General features: G+C 36.5%; 1 protein-coding gene across 4 annotated transcripts in view; it reads left to right on the forward strand.

Annotated features, from left to right (window-relative positions):
- Window positions 1-20,087, forward strand: part of BAZ1A (bromodomain adjacent to zinc finger domain 1A) — a 64,767-nt gene that overhangs the window by 35,225 nt on the left and 9,455 nt on the right. For 2 of the 4 annotated variants that reach the window (XM_062576015.1, XM_062576016.1), the window contains exons 11-21: window positions 88-226; window positions 657-803; window positions 3,809-3,904; window positions 4,030-4,254; window positions 4,942-5,107; window positions 5,358-5,465; window positions 6,673-6,797; window positions 8,374-8,982; window positions 11,872-12,035; window positions 12,212-12,366; window positions 15,046-15,194. In XM_062576015.1, coding sequence (XP_062431999.1) covers window positions 88-226; window positions 657-803; window positions 3,809-3,904; window positions 4,030-4,254; window positions 4,942-5,107; window positions 5,358-5,465; window positions 6,673-6,797; window positions 8,374-8,982; window positions 11,872-12,035; window positions 12,212-12,366; window positions 15,046-15,194 — 2,083 coding nt within the window. The remainder of the gene's footprint in view (window positions 1-87; window positions 227-656; window positions 804-3,808; window positions 3,905-4,029; window positions 4,255-4,941; window positions 5,108-5,357; window positions 5,466-6,672; window positions 6,798-8,373; window positions 8,983-11,871; window positions 12,036-12,211; window positions 12,367-15,045; window positions 15,195-20,087) is intronic. The other 2 variants (XM_062576018.1, XM_062576017.1) reach the window with 2 other exon arrangements.

A 20,087-nucleotide genomic window follows, 5' to 3' on the forward strand; every position in this document is an offset into this window, starting at 1 on the left:
TAGAATGATAAACTATTTGTGTTTTTAGTCACCAGTGTACTTTGCTGAAACCAAATACAATACTAAGTTGTTCCATTTGAATTGCAGGAACTTCCTGTGCCAATGCCAGTGAAGACTAGACTTCCTCCTGAGATTTTTGGTGATGCTCTGATGGTTTTGGAGTTTTTATATGCTTTTGGGGAACTCTTTGATCTTCAAGATGAATTTCCTGAAGGAGTAACTTTAGGTAAGTTGTCATTTACCTGGAAAGATGCCTCAGTTTTGTAGTGTCCCTTCTCCCAAGCATCTTAAGTGTATGCATTTACCAGTGCATCAGAGTTTTCTGGGCAGTTATAGGGTGGAAATGCTTACATACGAATACCAATCAAGTTTTCTCTTCATGGTCAACTTCTGCCATATCAGTAAAATTAAGGCTAATTTCAATGTAGAAACTATTAATTTAAAGTCTACTTCTGTCTTTCTCTTGCAGTTATATGTTAAGCAAAGGAGGTAGTTTTGTCAATATTTTCTTTCTGACAGCATCACTTTAGGAATATTTGCAGTAAATTGCGGAGAAGTAACTTGATTATCATACCTGAAGGAAAAAGAAATGTTTGCGTTCTTCAGTACATAATTGCTTTGCAGTGAAAGTGACGCTTCTTAAACTTTATTCACAGAAGTTTTAGAGGAAGCTCTTGTAGGAAATGACACTGAAGGCCCACTATGTGAATTGCTGTTTTTCTTCCTGACTGCCATCTTTCAGGCAATGGCCGAAGAGGAAGAAGAGGTGGCCAAAGATCAAATAGCTGATGCAGAGACCAAAGGTCAGATCTTAATTTTACTACTTAAACTGAAATTCCACTGGAATTAACTTTAAAGTGCATGCGTTATGGCATTTCTTTGTTTAACCTTATCTTTTTATGCATGGATAATGCATATAAATGGACTTGTTTTTTCTGTTTTATCCAGAATAAAAGTTCTAAACTGGGTGTGAAGGGCAGGGGAGGGAACAGAAAAAGCAAGCTCGTTGCTACTGTGGTTGTATCCAGCAAAGCATAATAAGCATTTAACAGCACTGCTTATGTTCTGGATGTTCAGGAAACCTGTCTTCACCTTCTTTCTCCTTCAGCATTGTTAGATGTTTCTCCTGAGGGTCGAGAAAAGAGGCATTTTCCTAAATCATCTTCAAGATTTTTATCTATAACTATAGAAAAAAAAACAAAAAACTTCAGGGCCTAAACCTGACGTCAGTTAAAAACTCTTGAGTACAGCTGTAATGGAAAATTCAACATTCATTGTCCTTCAAAATATAAAAGTATGTACGTACCCTCCCAAATGCTACTGTGTTGCTGTGCTTTCTCAGTAAAGCATCTTGCAGTCACTGTGCCTTTGGGTCCACTCTAAGGCTGAAGCTGCCCGTGTTTTCAGAGACATTCAGTATACACTAACAACTGATCAGAAGGAAGCTTACACTTTGTTCCAAATCTATATGGTCAGCAACATTATGTGTCTTCATCTTCAGTACTGTTCAAAACTGTTTCTGTTTTGTGTTGAACTAGCTTAATGATTCAGTTTTTAGTCTGTGAATGCTTTATGCCTCTCTCTGTAGTATTGTACCTATGAGATCTTACTGATGCTACAGGGAATGCTTTAGATTTTTTTTATTTTTTTTATTTTAGTTACTTTTTTTTGACTGAGGCAATGGTTTCAGGATGCAAAGCGTTTGCCAATTATGCCAGCTCAAAATACCCTCTATCTTCTTTTGCATGCTTCTGGGTATTCGTGCCCTCACAAGCTGCTGCTCTCTTACTTGAGATCAGCTCAGCTGTTTATGAAACCATGCTGTGCTTAAGGGAACTGATTTGGCTTCTTTGTTTTGTTCATCCTGTATGTGGAGATGGTCCTTCAAACACTGTATTCATGGAACTTACCAGGCAGGAAGAAGGACAGGGGAGCTCCCTGGCTCCCAAGGCTTCCATCAGACAGGGAGCCTTGAAAACACTTTAAGATGTTACTGTTGCATGAAGCTTCTGTGTTTTGAATCTGTGGCCTAAGAGTTCTGCAGTTCTCTTGCCTAGTGCAACGCTTGGTGGAAAGGGAAGCCAGCTGTTGCCACACTGCTGTTGTCTAGTGTGTCCTCTGTTTGTGGACTGCCAAATTTGCTGACTAGTTAAAGGAGGAGCTTTGACCCACCTTTCCTGCTAGTTTTGCTTCATCAGAGGTAGATCAGAATATAAGAGCACTTTCTGTTTGAGAGCTCAGGTGAACCCTGTGGTTCCCTGTAAGGCAGTTGAATGAGATGCAGAAAGATTCCTTTAATTTCTCCCTTGAACCCTATGTGCTGCTCTTGTTCCTAAGACTTGCATCCAATCTGTAAAATGTCTGCATATAAAACATTGCACTGTCTTCAGCAATAGATGCTGCTTGTGGTAAGTGAATAGCGTTACAGCTGGATAGAATAATACCAAATCTAATGTTTTAGTTATTGCTGATTTTTTAGTTATTGTAGAACAGCTAACTATTTTTTTTTTATTATTTTTCATAGGGTTGACCAGAAAAAATGCAATACAACTTTCATATTTTAGTTTGACTTTATGTGGTGGAGAAGTGCAAGAATATGCTATTTCACTTTTGCGGAGTTGCGGATAAGGCAGTTTGTCTGTTGTCCTCTACTTTCATTTAGAGCCTTTGAATTACCATTTTTTTGCTCTTGTTCAGACAATTTATTTACTATTTAAAGAGTTGGATATTTTTGGCTTTGTAATTCTACCTAACCAAAATAGTAGTCAGTGTGAATGCTTGCTCACTTAAATTCTGTGCAGGCAATTTTTCTCGGGCAGAAAATATCGTTTATGTAGGGCTTCGGTCTATAGTACTTTCTCATAGTGTATTATATAGATATGGTGAGAGGAAGGAAAGTGCAGGAGTTAATTTTTCAATGTCTGAATAAAAATTTTTGAATGACATCAAACATGATGCAAGAATCTATTGTGAATTTTGCTTTTATTTAGTCTTGGTTTGGATTTGTGCCTCTCTCTTTACTTGGTGACTTTGTGACTGCTTTATGATTTGAATCGGAGTAAAGTAAAACTGTTTAAACAGTATGCAAGGCTGACAAAATTCTGCCAACCCTCTGGAGAAATACCTGCCAAGTGCTAAGGAAACCTTTTATCCAAGAAACAGGAGTTCTTCTATTTCTCCCTTTCACTCCCACTGCTTCACTGGTCAGTCTGCTAAAATGTGATGCTTCTTACTGAGTGCAGATGCTGCTTTTGTTGAAATTTTGTTTCTTTTTAATGACTTACTAATCATGTGTGTGCAGAACCAGTAAGTTTACATCCAAGTTAGATGGTAAGAATACATAGTGAGTGATGATAACTGGTGTCAAAGGGTATGATTAGTTTGAGTAGTCTTTCCTAAAAACAGAATGGTAGTAGGAAATAACAAAGTACAGGTTTTCTTGCATTTTTATTTATTTTTGCTTTCAAGCATTTCCTGATCTGTTTCCACTGTCTTTTATGTTGCCTTTGTGCATGTTTTGTGTGTTGTCGGCCGCTTTAGCAGATTATATGTAGGGAGAAGAGCTAGTAGCATGTGTTGCATGTCCTTAGTTTTTAGTTGGGTATTTAGTTGGATTTAAAGATGTGTAAACTTTAATTTGGGTGTTGAATTGAGTTTTGAATACATTGATGCTTTTGTGAATATTGAGCCCTTTTTCGCTTTCTCTGCAATTTATATATATATATAAAAAAAAAAAACAGCTTGCTTTCCTGCCTTCCACAGTACAAGTTTTAACTTGCACTAGAATAAAGTGTTTATTTCCTTAAAGATTTAACAGAGGCTTTGGATGAAGATGCAGACCCCACAAAATCTGCACTGTCTGCAGTTGCAACTTTGGCAGCTGCATGGCCCCAGTTACATCAGGGTATGTGTGGGTTTCACTTCTTGTTTTGTTACTGTTCTTATTTTGCTCTGTGTTTTAAAGCACATTTATATAAAATATTTTTTTGATGTTTATGTAAAATAACTATTCATTCTTCTTAACTGTAGGCTGCAATTTGAAAAACTTGGATCTTGATAGCTGCACTCTTTCTGAGATTCTCAGACTTCACATTCTAGCATCAGGTGCTGATGTAACATCAGCCAATGCAAAATACCGTTACCAGAAACGAGGCGGGTTTGATGCTACTGATGATGCTTGCATGGAGCTGAGATTAAGTAATCCTGGTCTCTTGAAGAAACTTTCAAGTACCTCAGTGTATGATTTGTTGCCAGGTAATAAAACAATTGTTAGAGATGATTAGACTGTTCTTCAAGTGATCAGTTTTGTAACTGTTTCGGATCAATAGTGATCAGAAGTTACTATATCATAGAATAATTTAGGTTGGAAGGGACCTTGAAGGTCTGGCAGTCCAGTCCTCCCCCTGCAGGTCTAACCAGATCAGAGACTGCAGAGAGAGTGAGTCTCGTTACCTCTGGGTAGCTTTTTAAAATCAAGGTAAAAGTGTTAATTTTACTTGCAGAATGATTCTCTGTGAGAGCAGCATCTTGAATGTTTGCCTCAGTCCATGCTTTTTGTTCTCTTTCTATGTTTTGGTTTGCTTAAGTTATTTGAAAATGGAAAGATGGATGTCTACTGTTCTTGTATCCCAGATTTGGAGGCAGTGTTGCCTTTCAGTTCTTACATACTTGTTGACTGCATTGACCAAATTCTTCCCAGAGTGCTAAGAGTTAAGAAATAGATGTAAAGGCTCATATCTCTGAGCAAAGCAGGTGTTTCAGCTGTTTCAAGAAATGCCTCTTTGCAAGTGCAAGCTGATACTGTACTTCTCACTGTATTTGACTTCTCACTGTTCACTTTTTTCCTTTACTGAGAAGCTCTCTTCAGTCTGGAATGTGTAACAGTAAGGATTATTTATCAATTGCATAATGGAATGTAAACATTGGTGTGAATTTTATTAGGAGAAAAGATGAAGATTCTTCATGCCCTCTGTGGGAAACTCCTGACTCTTGTTTCCACTCGAGATTTCATTGAGGACTCCGTTGATGTATTACGACAGGCAAAACAGGAGTTCAGAGAATTAAAGGCAGAACAGCATCGCAAAGAACGAGAAGCAGCGGCAGCAAGGTAAAACTAGAATATGGGAAGCTAAATTTTTTTTTGAAACAAAATTGGACTAATTCCTTGATTACAAAAGGCATTTACATTCTATGTTGGCTTCTTGAGGAAGGAGGAGGAAAACATTGTGCTAAATGTTACACTTTCCCAAATTGCTGTTATTTTTAGATGATGCTGTAGAGTGTGAAGGAAAAAAGATGCAGCTAGAGTAGCTACTAGATTAATTGCAACAGATCTTCTGTTTTCTCCTTGCTGTTAGGATACGTAAGAGGAAAGAAGAAAGGTTAAAAGAACAAGAACTAAAAATGAAAGAGAAACAAGAAAAGCTGAAGGAAGAGGAGCAAAGAAATCCTGTTGTATCTGTTGGGTATGATGAATTGTATTACTGCAATACATATGATTATGGGCCTACTTTTTAAATAGCACTTTCTGTGTACTTGGCCAGAGCTTACCTATTTAGTTTCATTAACTTAAATGAAAGTATACCTTGTTAGATGGTGAAGTATATAGCCCTTAATGTTGTTTTTTTGTTTGTTTCTTCTTGTTTATATATTGTTTTATGAAAATAATTTTATTTTTTAAATCATTTTTATTGTATTCCTAATGCTAATACAAGCATGATAGCTTTATTTAGTGACTAGAGAAACTTTCAAAATTTATTTTGTTTTTTTTCGTATTACATTTTGTTTGTATTGATATCTTATCTATCTTCATAATAGTCCATTCTAGATTTTCTAATTTGGAAAACTGATCTAATCTGAGTTAGATAATACTGATCACACATAACAGTTTATGAATCAAATTAATAGCATTTTTTTAAAAAATGCTGCGCTGTCCCAGGTGATTTCCATAAACCCAAGATTTTTTGTTCTATTAATAAAACTGTATGGTTTCAGGTGGTAAGATTCATGCACATGCAGCTGTACATGATTCCAGAAAAAAAACAAAGTGTATATACAACACTATATCTTTACCCGCTTGAGGAAGGGAGTTAGTTAAATAAATCTGCTTGCAAGAGGTGAGCATGGGCCAAAGACAGATTTATGCTATGTTTCTGAAATTATAATTGAGAAAAAATAATAAATGAAATGTTTTCCTGTAATGGATGCTTCTAGTTCTTAAGGCTGTTAATTAAATTTACTGCATGGATAAATGTATAATAATTGTTTTGTAAAATAGTGTGCTTTGATAAGGAAACTTTTAAAAATAATTTTTAAGTAATGAAGAATAATTCAGCTTAGTAGAACAACACTAAAATATCTCCTAAAGGAGTCTGATTATAAGAATATTCTTTAAATGTGTGAATGGTGTAGCAAAAATCAAAGTTCTGGGTTTAGCATTTAGTATGGAACTTTTCCGTTAGAGTTCAGTACTTTTGCCTTGTTTCTTACAAAATATTTTCTATTATTTGAAGTTAATTTAAGAAAAAAAAAGCTATGTAGCATTACAGATGTTTAACTTTTGGAAAGAAAAATACTGTTTGAATTAAAGATCCCATATTGTATTTTTTTTTCATTACATTCAATTTTTAAAATATGACTAGTCAGTGAGTCATCTTTGTTTTATCGTATCAGGGAGGAGGAACGGGAAGACCTTGATACTAGCACAGAGAGCAAAGAAGTTGAACGTAAAGAGCAAGACATGGACACAGTGACAGAGGATGAAGAGGAGTCAGGACCAAACAAAAAAGGGAGAAGAGGTAATCCTTTAATGTAATGCTGTAATGTGCTTATTTGTATGAACGTACATATACACATGGGAAGCTGCTGTGTTTTTTAGTAAACTTAGATAAAATACCAATCTTGTAAATTTACAAAGAAAGGACCATAATCATTATGAGCTATTAAAGGCATTCAGCTGGCCTGATCTAGTTCTGGCTGTGAGCTCTACATGCTTTCACACTTTTGTTCTGATTGTTTTCCATACTTACTGTGTTTGAATTCTTATTCTGTCTATAAAACAGGCCTGACGAACTGTTACAGTTCTGAACAGTGTATCTTGCTGACCTTGTAGGAGTCTCATCTAGTAGCCTGTGGTGTGATTTTGATTCTTTTTATTAGAAGTTTGCAAAAGCAACAGGTGTTTTAAAAGAAAATGTCATTCTGAGTAGTTGGGTTTAGGTTTGGCTTTGTTAACAGAGCAGCATACCTCCTGAGCAAGCATTAAACCAGACTTATCCCTGGATTTGACTTCCTCCGGAGTATGCTAGAGAAGCTGCAGTGCAGTGAGTGGCACAACCTGCTGTCTGTAACTAGATACAAAAATCACTGAAGAGGGATGAACTGTTGATGACTTGTACTGCTAACTAACCTGTTTCCTTCTCTCTTAAAGGCTTTGTGGTAGTGTCTATGCCAAGTGAAAACCCTTGGATGATTTTGGACTTTTCTGTTGCAAAATTGTACAGTTCGTAACAATACCTGGAATAGAAATTCTGAGTCTTTCAGTAATACAGTTTGGATGTTTGTTACAGCTTTATGATGAAGAATGCTAAACATTGAGGTCTTTAAAATAATTGAAAGTTTCTCAAATTCTTAAAAGAAAAAGTCTGAAACACTATGCTTCTAGGGTAGACAAGTGTTCTTTGCTCTTGGCTACAGAGAAACTGATAGTCACACTGGAAAGCTGAAAGCTGTGAATTCTGGCAGCATTTTTTTCAGTCCTGTGTTTCAATTAGAAGATTTCCTTTTTCTATGTAACTATTGGAGCCAGCCTCTGGCAGACTAAAATGTAAACTGTAATGTCTTCAGCCAGATGGAAGGGGAATAATAGTATATGAAAAAAATTTTGGATAATGTAATGTAACCAAGTTTGCAATGCAGGCTTTATATATGGATGATATGGCTTCTGGTTTTGCTTGAGGTCTTGAGAGGTTTAAGTTGAACATTTTGAGTATGGTAAACTAAGCTGAAAAGGTAGTTTATATTTAATAATGAAATTGTTAGAATTTTACTATCATGGTCGAAGATAATTTTATAACATACTACTTAAAATGTTGTTCTTTTTCTGGTATTAAAAATGGCAACTTCAGTAAATGAGACTTGGTCTAGTACACTAAAGATGGCTTCCTTTTTAGGAAGGGAAGGAGGATTAATCCCTTTGGATTTTTCTCTAGTAAACTGGTATTGTTTCTTGAATGGGCTGATGGTCCCTGAACATTATAAGTTTAGATAATCGAAAAGAGATAGAAGCAAAAAATACCCTTTACTTGATTTAAAAAGAAAAAAAAAAAAAAAAAGAAAAAGAAATTTACAAGCCTGTTGCTTCTTAACTTTTAGGAAGGCGAGGGCAAAATGGATATAAGGAATTTGCAAGGCAAGAGGAGCCCATTTCTGAAAAGAGTGAACCTCTTACTGCTGAAGAAGAAGAAGCTTTAAAACAGGAGCAACAAAAGAAAGAGAAGGAACTACTAGAAAAGATTCAGAACGCAACAGCCTGCACAAATATCACCCCCTTAGGTCGTGACCGTATGTACCGACGCTACTGGATTTTCCCCTCTGTTCCTGGATTGTTTATAGAAGAGGACTATTCTGGTCTCACAGAAGACATGTTGTTGCCTCGAACCTCTTCCTTTCAGAATAGTGTACAGTCTTGCACAAATGAACCTCAGGTATTCAGTAAAACTGGAGAGTCTTTGAAATCCTCTGAATCTACCTCCGATATTGACCAAGATTCACACACCAGTGTTGTTGTAGAGGTGCCAAGGCCAGTATATAAACCAAACCGTTGGTGCTTTTACAGTTCTCGGGAACAACTGGACCAACTCCTAGAGGCTCTCAATTCCCGAGGACATAGGGAGAGTGCCTTAAAAGAAACTCTTTTACAAGAGAAAAGTAGAATATATGAACAACTAAACTGTTTTTCTGTGGAAAAATTCCATATTCCAGGTAAAAATTCCTGATCTGTTTGCTTCCACAGTTGTAATATTAATATAGGGCTCTAGTAACCTATAGTTCTCATTTAATTGCAGTTATTAAGAAATAAGAATTATTCTTGATCATAGATAAACGTAGTTTGAGGGGTTTGGGGGTATTTGTTTTGCAGACGGATATTAAATTTTACAATGTTTTATGCTATTAAAAAAAGCAATAGTTACTGTGTTTCCTCACTACTTAGTAAAATCAGATTTGCTTTTTTAAAAACTTCCATAGGAAATAATTTGAGCTTTGGCCAAAGATTAATAATATAATTTGGGAATAAGGATTAATTCATGCTAAAGGTAAATTACTGATCATTTGCCATGTTGTTTCTTTCACCATACTGAAAATGAGGAGAAAGTATTATGCCTTTGGAGACACAAACATCATGAAGAGAGTCAATTACTAATTATGTTGACTTTTTTTCGGTAGGAGAGACATGTCCTTTCATAACATTATAATACATAAAGTTATTCAAAAGCCTTTACAGGCCTGCATATTGTGAACGAGGGGAAGATGACATGTTGCAAGTTTATAGAAAAACCTTTTGAGAGAATAAAAGATACTGTGTAGTTGCATTGGTTGCTTCGTGTTATAGTATCAGTGCAGTGGATTCTGTGACTTTTCTTTGGCAGATCTTCATTACAGGAGGAGGAAGAATCTGCAGAATGTTTTCATGGATTCAGAATATAAAATATACTTAAAACCATCCTAGGTTTAGATTTTTAGGGTTTTTTCCCTTTTCTCTTGAGCAAGTGTTTTTCAAATTATCAGCAAGGCGTTAACTCCAATTCTGCCTACACAAACTTGCAGCTGCCTTGTTCGTGGCGTGTCGGAGAGGGGATGTTACCAGAATGAACCATAATAGGGTAGAGTTTAAGGAATTACATTTTGTTTTAATTCAGAGAAAGTTTCTGTGAGCTTTTTTCAAGTTACCTGTCTTGGGGCATGCAAGAAGTTTCTCCAGCGGAGTTGAACTCTGTTTTGCTGCAGCATAGTATGCCAGGACGTGCCTCTCAAACTTCATGGTCTGCTGAATCCATTGCGCGTCTCCCACGGCTCTTGGTGGAGACTGGCAGAGCACAGGGCTTCTGCCAAGTGGTTAAGTTTTATTTGGGGTCTTAGGGTTATGTTCTTGTCTTTTGGTGAGAAAATCTGTATCCTTTTCTGCTCTATACCTTATGGTCAGAGTAGGGTTGTTCCTTGTTTTCCTAGTTGCTGCTGCTTTATCTGTACTTTGTGTGTGACTTTATTCCCTGAAGCAATCATGTTCCCATGTATGTTTTTCTTCTATTTCTATGGTATAATTACAGAATAATGTTGATAAAATGTCATCTTTGGACTTATACTTTTTTCACTTTAGTAGCAAGAAAATCAAAAGGCAGCAGCTCAATACCAGTGCCTCCCCTGCTGATCGGTAATGAAAAGTGGCCGTGTATGATATAACTCTGCTTCGGAGGGAGCTTTACTGCAGCAGAATTGAGCTGCTGTATTTCCTTATATTCAGATGACAGGCAGGACAGCTGAAAACTAATCTGTAGGGTTTTTTTTATTATTTTTTTTTCTTGTGCTGCAGACTACCAATCTTATTCCTCTTCATACTCACAAGAAAATAGAAATAAAACAAAAACGCACTGTTATGTAATTTTAAATAATTATACTCTAGTGTGTGTGTGTGTGTGTGTGTGTATATATATATATATATATATATATATTTTACTCTTTTCATTATCACTTATTTGCAAGCCAATTGCTGCCATTTTATTTGTGCTCAAGAAAAAGCATTTTTTTTCTGCTGCTGCTTTTAAACCAGAAAGGGCATTTCCCCTCCCCAGACATCACTGCATGCTAATACTGATTTTGAGAATATTTACATAATTGCTGTCAGTCACAGGGAATTGTTTCTGCAGTTAAGAATGTGATAGAAATTCACTCTGTACTTCCTTGACAGCAGCTTTAAGATATTTTTTGATTAGAGATCTCCAAGTTCTTGCATACTGCTCTATGCCATTACCTTAATCCTCTGAACAAAGACATGTGTGGGTTTTACAAAGTTTAATTTAGTGTCTGTGCATGCTTTCAACTTCCCTGTGGCTTCTGAGCTTTTGCATGTATTTTCAGTGTTTTATGAAGAGCAGTTGATGGATGATGGGGTGTGATACCCCATTATCAACTGTTCCTTTCCTCTTCCTTTTCATAAATTGTCTTGTGGTTTTTTTTTGTTTGTTTTTAAATTTTGGTTTTGTTTTTAAATTAGAGGGTACAGTCAGTCTACTCCATACCTGTGCCATCTTGTCCATTTAGTTTTTCAAGTTAGGTATTTTAAAGGGATTGTATCTCTCCTTAAGTTATTCAGTTAGTTTTTTGTGAGTTTACATTTGCACATGCTTGTTTTAAATGTTGCCATGATAAAGATCCATGTAAAAGGGAAAAATGAGTTCGACTTCTTAAATAAAGTAAGAGTAGTGCTATCAAATATGCAAACATACTGGAAATATGACTTTATTCCCTCCCCCTCCCCCCCCCTCGTATTTACAGCAGAGTGTGGTTATTTCTTACCTACTACTTTAGAAACTATTAAGAGACAGTGATTTTTACATTGGCAAGAATTTCTCATCCTGTATTTTGGGAGATGCAAATGCTAATCTATGGGTCTTCCCCTAAAAGTATATATTTTTTGTTTGGATCAGGTACCTTAGTTGACATGGAGATGTTGGTATTGACTGCTCTTGTTGTTGGAAGAGAGTTCCACGTGTTGAAACTGTTTGATTTGTTCTGCCCTGTAACGGTTTTCCTCCCTCCACACCAGCTACTTTAAGGAGCAAAATCCACTAACAAAGGTATTTGAAATTGTTGCAGACAAACCTCAAAATGACATTAGACCCCCTTCAGGACGGGGAAGACTACAGAATGCCCATGATCCATCTCAGATATCTGCAGAAAAGCAGCTTGAATTGAGACTTAGAGACTTCCTTTTGGACATTGAAGACAGGATCTACCAAGGAACATTGGGAGCTATTAAGGTATCTGTGAATATGTAGAGTACCTGGGAACACAGCAGTGCCACCAAGTCTGTACCTTTTGTCTGCTATGAGTTTTACTGAAAATGTATTTTAATTAAGTGTGTATGGTAATTGGCACTAAAAAAGTTTGTGGTCTTTCATTCTTTATAAACTTGCAATTTCTATGTTTGCTTCAGGTTACAGACAGGCAGTCTTGGAGAGCAGCCTTAGAACATGGGCGATACGAGTTTCTAAATGATGAAAACAAAGAGAATGGTATAATTAAAACTGTGAATGAAGAATCTGATGAAATGGAAACTGATGATCAAGATAAGTTTATTGTGAAAGACAGGTAAGAACTGTGATTTAATGGGTCTTTGTTAGTTTTATAACAGTACTCTTATTTTCACACTCAAGTTCTGTGTCAATATTTATGAACAAGTAAGTTTTAAGCTTTAATTTGTAAAATGTGAAATTTTTTGTTTTATATTTTGTAAATAACACTGTTCTGTTACCAAACAAAATGCCCAAGGACACTTGCACAAAATTTTTTCAACTTCTACCATTCAGATATTACACTGCTCAAAATGAACATTCTTTATTAAATAAGAAATATACGAATTCACTTTAAAATCATTTAAAATGCAGAGAAAAATTATTCTGGCAATTGTGTTCTGCTTTCTGGAACAAACACTTCTTAGAGTAGAACTGTCAAAATGAAAACTGGTAATAATATTTAATTATCCGCTGAACTGCACAGTGTACCGTAGAACCATCAGTACAAGAGAGCGGTCTGGATTGGAGCCTTTAGCACTACAGCAAGGTGGTGATATAATCTTCAAACTTAAGTAACGCAGATCCTTTTGTAAAGCAAACTGCAATCCAGAGGGGGAGAGAGGACCTCAAACAGTATATTTTTTTTAGTTATAAAATTGGGATTTCCTTCCTCTGTGTGTGTATGTTTTTTTTTCTTTTTTTTTTTTTTTTTTTTTTTTTTTCTTGTAACCTAACTTTTGAGAGAGGTCCAGGGCTTCCACTAGATCTGTATTTGTTCGAAGTACAGATGTTAGGGATTTTTTGAGATTGAAGTGTTTAGAAATTTTTCTAGTAGTTACATACTTTTCATAAATAAAAAGGTACAGTATACTTTTAAATAATTTTATGTCTTGAAGTGATGTAAATGATGAAATGTTGCAGAGGAAGAAAAAGATCCATTAAAAAGAATCACTCTAATGTATTGTGTTTGCTTATGTGTTCTGTGAGGTTTCCTGCCAGTAATATCTTTATCTTGTGAATAAGCGAGTAAGTTTTTTATCTTACGAAAGTAAGGGCCCTTTTCTGACAGACTCTTGAATCCTGTATTTTGTGGGGAATTTAAGTTTTTTTTGTTTTTTTTTTTTTTCCTTCCCTTTCCATGTCAGTTTGCTGAATTAGTGTTTTCACGTAGGACTCCCTTTCAGATTTGAATTCAACTGTGTAAAATGGATAGGTTCATCTCTTTGATATCAGTGACAGTATTTATGGAGATTTGTGTCCTGAAGGCCCCAATACAGAAAGGTTTCGCTGTTTTAATGTATTACGAAGATAAAATTTGTCTATCTCCAGTTACCTCAGGCTTCCATTGCTGACACTCGGTTCTACTGCAGAAGCAGTTTTTTCCCCCATGATACTGACTCTTTCCATCAAAGTTTCTGAATTGTTGCTACTCTAATGTAAAGTCTTGCATATTAAAATAGAGACTATGGGATTCTGGAGTCGTATGACAGATTCCTTTTGATGCTAGCCTTTTTATCCACCTCAGAGCAAGTGACATCTCATTAAGACCTTAGAGTTTGACTAGTGAAATGTAAATAAAGTATGCAGCTTTCTTCTGTTTGCTTTCAGGCTTTCTAAATGTGTGTGACTGCAAAATATAATGAACAGCTTTTAAGTGTGAAAAAAGAACAGGGACAGCCAAAAGTACTGCTCGTTCACCAGAATAAAGCAGAATCCAGACAATCTTAGTTAGTTGTGTTTCTGATAAACCCTAAGCAGAAATTGATGAAATTGATTTCCCCCCCCATTAATGTGAGTTTCTCTCCTACATTCTACTTATGTTTGTGGTTAAGGAAGATTAACTACAGTTTGAAGTAAGTGCTTAGTCCGTGGTCAAAGGTGGCTGTTTTATTGGAAAACTACTTTTATTCTTCGTTCAAAACTTAAAGTAAGTATCCCGCAGCACATCCATTTCAGGGCAGTGTGTTTTGCTGTATTCCGTTGTTGAAGCAGGATCTTCAGTAATGTACATTCTGAGGCTGAGTATCTTACGTTTAATCCTTAGGAGAAGCTGTGTACCTGAAATGAAATCCTGATTTACTTCCTGTTTTCATCTGTATTGTCTGAAGTTATGTAGTTTGCTCATTTATTCATCCTAGAGTTTTAAATGGAGATTTTGTGTAATTAAAAGATCTACAGCAACAGCCTTTTAAAACTATTTCAGATGTTAAACCTTTGAAGTCTCTTTTCTGTTGCTATGGAATCTTTTTTTATTTCTTACATGAACCACTTAGTATTTTAGAGAAACTCTCAGGGAGAACAATGTATAACTTAATGCTTTTCAATATACCATTGTACCATGTACCAATGTATCATGATTTCTGAATCTTGTTAGTTGTAACAATATATGTAGTTGAACTTCTGTAGACAGAGGTATTCTTTGCTTTGAAGCTTCTCATGAAGTAGTGATGGATATCATGTCAAATGTTCTGGAAATCTTAATGTTTATAGTGAGCTTTATCATCTACATTTCTTAATCTCTTAAATCATCCTTAGGTAACAGAGTTTATTTAGATTAACTAGATTAGTTATGCCAATTCTCTAGTTCACTAGATAGTTTCACTTGAACAGTACCTTTTTATGTCCCTATTCCATGCATGTAAATAAAGTGGAAAGTATAAATTTCCTGGATACACATGTGGATACAGATCTATATAAGCATCTTGGTGTTGAATTCAAAATATCAAAAATTCTATTTACTACGTTTTTATTTTAGACTTGTTGGGTTAAAAACTGAAGCACCAAGTGCTGCATCAACAAGTACAAGTACTCCTCAACCAGTTAATAACGTGGTCCACTATTTGGCATCTGCACTGCTTCAGATAGAACAAGGAATTGAGCGCAGGTTTCTCAAAGCACCTCTTGGTAAGCTTCCAGGATTAAAACTGTATGTCTCTATTTTTGTTTAAGATTTCTAACAAGAATATTTTCTTCTTTTTTTTTTTTTTTTTTTTTTTTTTTTTTTGCTTCTTTCATAAAGACTGGATATTTTAGAGCATTGCATTAGGGGAAAATAACCTATTCCTATATAAATTGTGAAAATTAAAAAATGTCACGATGTTGTCAGATTACAAAGCCATAAGTCATGAAGAAATATTCCTAAAACAAAGTACAATTATAGTTTGACTCTAGCAAGTGTTAATTCCTGGAATTCCTCTGACATGTTCTGGCAGGGAGAGCCAGACTCTGAAGTTCATAAAACCACATGGTTTTCAAGTGATCCCTCAGGTCTGGATTCCTTACCTGCATCATTTTGGGATTCAAAACTTTGTATTTCATCTTGGAGTTATGTGCATAGGTGATTGATCCTTCTGAAGGCAGCTGTCTCGGCTAGGTTTTCCATTTCTGGTGTGATGCTTGGAAGAGCTGTGCCTTGTGCCTCAACAGGATTGCCTCAATTCTCATTCTTCAGAAGGTAGCAGGTTAGCAATGCAGCACGTACCAGGGATCCTCCAGAGCGTGAACGGTTACGTATTCTGACCTTCTCCTAGGGTAGGGGCTGCATACAAAATCCTTAGGCTCTGACAGATTTTTTTGCAGCACTTTAAGATACCACACAACTGTACATTTTCACAAGAGATTACTGCCCTGTGGCACAGCTGGCACAGGACAGTTTCTGCATCTCCTGTGTGCAGTCTGGTGTCTTAACGTCAGTTGTCACTGAAGGTGAGTTTCAGATATATTTATACTGGAAAATCTGACGCACACAGGCCTGGCTTCCCTTCCACGAGCTTCTTTCATCAGTGCGATTACGTCCAGCAGAGGAATAAGTAGCAAATGATTGAGATGGGAGGCGAGAGCAAAGTACTAGCTTAAACGGCAGCTGTTTGAGTGCCTTACTTGGTTAAGTGTTAGGTCAGCTCAAGAGTGTCCTCCCTTTCCAAGCCAGGCATGTTACAGCTTATTTTGGTAGCCTGCTTTCCTGCCGTGTGACTGGATTTGCAGCGTGTACATAGTACAGTTAATTGACAGTACATCTAGTGTTTCTCTTATTTACTCTGCCTGTCTGTCAATGCATTCTGCACGTATGCCTCCATTTCCAAACTGTCCCTGAGAAAGGTATTTTGGCAACAGCATCTTGCTGGCAGTCACCAGTCTACCACAGTCTGCCCTTAAGGGAGGGGGGGGGGGAACAAAAAAAACACTGGCTAGGAGTAGACTGTAGGCTGTAGATTGGTGCTTCTGAGTTAGATGCAAAAGTGCTAAAAGCAAAAAGTGTCCTTGAAATATTGGAAGAAGCTTTCGGTAATCCTAGTACATCTTTTTTCCCCCCCTTTTTTTTTTTTTTTTTCCCTCCACTGATCCAAATGCTGTCCTAATCTAATGATGGCTTGTGTATATTTTTTTTCTGACCTTTTGATGATGATGCTTTTTTCCTGACTATAAAGAAAGTCCTGCACAGTCTACACTTAAAACTCATGGGTTTGTTTACATTTACCATATGGCTTGGACCATTTCTTCTGCTTTGAAGAACGATACTGCCTTAAGAGTACTGTAATGTATAGAATAGTATACCTAGTTCAGGGAGGAGGAGAAATCCTGTATCTCCACTGTTCTGGCTGACTGCCCTAACCATTAAGCTACAGTGTCAGGTTCCCTCCTCCTTGTTTCGTCTTTGCTGCCAAGTGTCTCACATTTTTGGTTGCATAGTGGCCTACTTTTAACAAGAGATGAGAAGAGCCTGAATGGAGGCAAGGTTTTAGTTTTGTGGTTAGAGTACTCTTTGAGGAGGAAAAGTTTTGAATGGTTGTTTATGAAAGAAGGCCTAAAATACACACATATTGATTTTTTTCTTCAAAAATCATGTTTCAAACATGTTTCAGAAAGCAAGAGTACAGAATTTGCAAATTCTGATCTCCAACATAAGCTCCCTGCTGGAAAAAATGTCTTTTCATGTGACTAAAGCAAATTCTGTTACTAAGTTTGCAACTTGCATGTGTGAAATCTGCAAAGTTCTCTGCTTAGCTTAAAAGGGAGGTGTTAATACTATTACTAAACATCTTTTAAAAAGTGGACATCACGTCTTACTGGGGGACTACTTGTTCAGAGATGCCTTCTTTTCTTGATGTATCTAGGAATTGACCAAGAGTGCTGTTAGAATAGAAATTGGCTTTTAGTATGCAATATGTAACCCCCATGCTTTGTGGGATTTTTCTTTACCTGTTTTTATATATTATAAAGAAAAATCTGTTACACACTTTTTTTAATCTGTCTCCAGCTGTTTAGGAGAGTTTTCCCCTAGACAAAATGCCTGTCTGTCTATAATACTAATTAAGACTGCCAAACCCCACTTAAGTTGATTTAATTACCACTGAAGTAAAAACACTGACTGTCAAAAAAGTGCATTGAGTTCTGCTGTGGCTGTAGTACAGGACAGTATTTTTGGTAAGATTAGTTCCCTGTATTTTTGCTTTAAACCAAACTAAATGTGTGTTGTTTTTTTTATTATTATTTTTTTATTTCTGTCATTGCCTTCACTATAGGTTTTTTCACTTTTTTTTTTCCTTTTTCTGCTTTCACTATATGCCCATTATAGAATGGAGCCACTCTTGAAACAATTTGCAGTGTTCACTCTATATACAGCTTCAAGTATTAAAGATGGCACAGTGACGTTCGGTGCAGACACTGGCGAGTTTACCCCAGTGGCCTCCAGGGTGCAGAGCAGACAAAGGGACCCAGCACAGTAATAAAAAGACCAGCTGCTTCTCTCTGCTCTTTTCTGCCTCAAAGGCTCTATCAGGCTGTCCAGAGCCTGGCTAGTGATTCTGATAAGTTTAAAGTCGAGGCACATAAAAAAAAAAAATACACATAAGAAGAGCAAGAAAAGACTAATAGAGTAGATTGTAATGCAGAAGGAGATCTAGAGACCTCGGGACAGCTCTGTCCGCCTTGCAGAATTGTTCGGTGGCTGCTAATCTTACGTTGTTCGGTGATACAGATTTAACGGCACATGATTTGAATTGTATGCATTTCTTAATTATGAATTATGTATTAGAAATCCTTTCACTACGTATTAGCTGTGAAATCTGTTTTTTCTTCCTTCAGCCCAGCCCAAAGTGCCATTGTGGAAGAACCAAAACTTGAGGGTACAGCTTATATGGAATATTTGTATTTTCCTGGAAAAAATCTGAATTGAAACACATTAAAAAAAAAATAAAAAAAGGACAGTACTTTAGTATTACCAAAAAAAAAAAAAAAAAAAAAAAAAAAAAGTAGCTATTTGATGGCAGCTCTGAAGTGTTTTTGCTTCTTAGGTGAGTAGGTTTGGAGGGAAAAGCACAAGCAGCTTTTGCTGTGGAATTTGCTTCTCTTTCAATATTAATTGCTTTTCCTTACATTGCAAATGTAAGTGGAGAAGTTTTTACAGTGGAGAAGTACATCTCATCATTCCTGTTATGTAGATGTGGAAATTGAGGTATAAAGTGAAGAAGCGACTTGGCCACCCAGATGTCCTATGAAGCAGCTGGAGAAAAAACCTGTTTCCTGCACCAGTGCATAAGCATCCCTTATGTTTAATCATATGTAATATAGTCTTCCATACAAAAAGGTTGGATTCTAGCTCATAGATTGGGACTGGGGTAATTGTGAACCAGTTACCTCCCTTTTTAACTTGTGCAGGAGGAAAAAGTACAGCTTTGTTGCTCCTTTTGCTCGTCTTTTGTCCCATTCTTCTCTTTCTAGATTTTGATTATTTTTGTTTCCTCTACTTCCAGAGTTGTTTCTTGCTCTGTTTATAATTGGTTTCCTAATAATAGCATCAGACATCTTCCAGTTGTGAACTGCGATACGATTAGCATGTACGCATTCTTTGTTCTCGCTTTCTCCTCGTTTCCCTGCAGAGTTGTATGAGCAGAGGCAGAGCTGAAAGTGGGCTAATTTTCTGATGAAGCATTTTTTTTTTTTTTTGGTTTGCTGTTCAGAGAAGGTAAAGTCAAAGAAGGTACCTTGTATTTGGAGCAGATGAGGTCTATTGTGGCTCTTATTCTTGGGAGAATAATTTCATTATTTTAATACTCAAGAATGACCCTGCACAAGAACATGTTAATGTGGACAGACGAGCTGGTTTTCTTGGTCCCCGTGGACTGTGCTTGTGAAGAGGCTGTATCTCTGAGGTGATAGGAGACTCAGGACATTACAGGCCAGGCGAGCCGTATGCCGAGAGAGGACTCTGTGCTCAGTAAGCTGCTTCTGTAGCCATTTGTGCTGGAGATGGACACAAAGGTAAGGGAGGGTACATCTAAGGAGTGCTCAGTTTAACCCTTTGGTTTGTAGAGGGAGTAAGAGTGAATCCAGGATTATACAATTACTCCATGCACATTACTCTCTATCCTTCCCTGCCTACCGCTGTCAACCTGCATATGGTGGGAACCACTGTTGTAGTTGTATTTTTAGACTAAGCAAGTATGGATAATGCAAACTAGTATTTAAAAAAAGTTCCAACATACTTCAAAAAGGAATTTGAAATAACTTTATGAATTTAATATTAGGTAATGCAGAAGATAATAAAAGGAAGCAAAGGGGGGATAAAAAGAGGAAGAGAGAGGAAGACCAAACTAGTCAGAGAGATGGTAAATTTTAAATGTTTACTTATACTGCTAACAGTTAGAAAGCATTGAATATTTTATCAAGTTTTCTTTTTTTTCACCTCAGTAATTCTGTGGCTAGTTGCTTACATTGAAGAAATTGCAGCCTTGAAACCAACAGTTTTAACTTTATTTGAAGTAAAACAAATGCAGCTTCAAGGTAAAAAGAAAGATT

Source organism: Rhea pennata, chromosome 5, assembly GCF_028389875.1.
Source record: "Rhea pennata isolate bPtePen1 chromosome 5, bPtePen1.pri, whole genome shotgun sequence".
In the NCBI taxonomy this organism is placed as follows: Eukaryota; Metazoa; Chordata; class Aves; order Rheiformes; family Rheidae; genus Rhea; species Rhea pennata.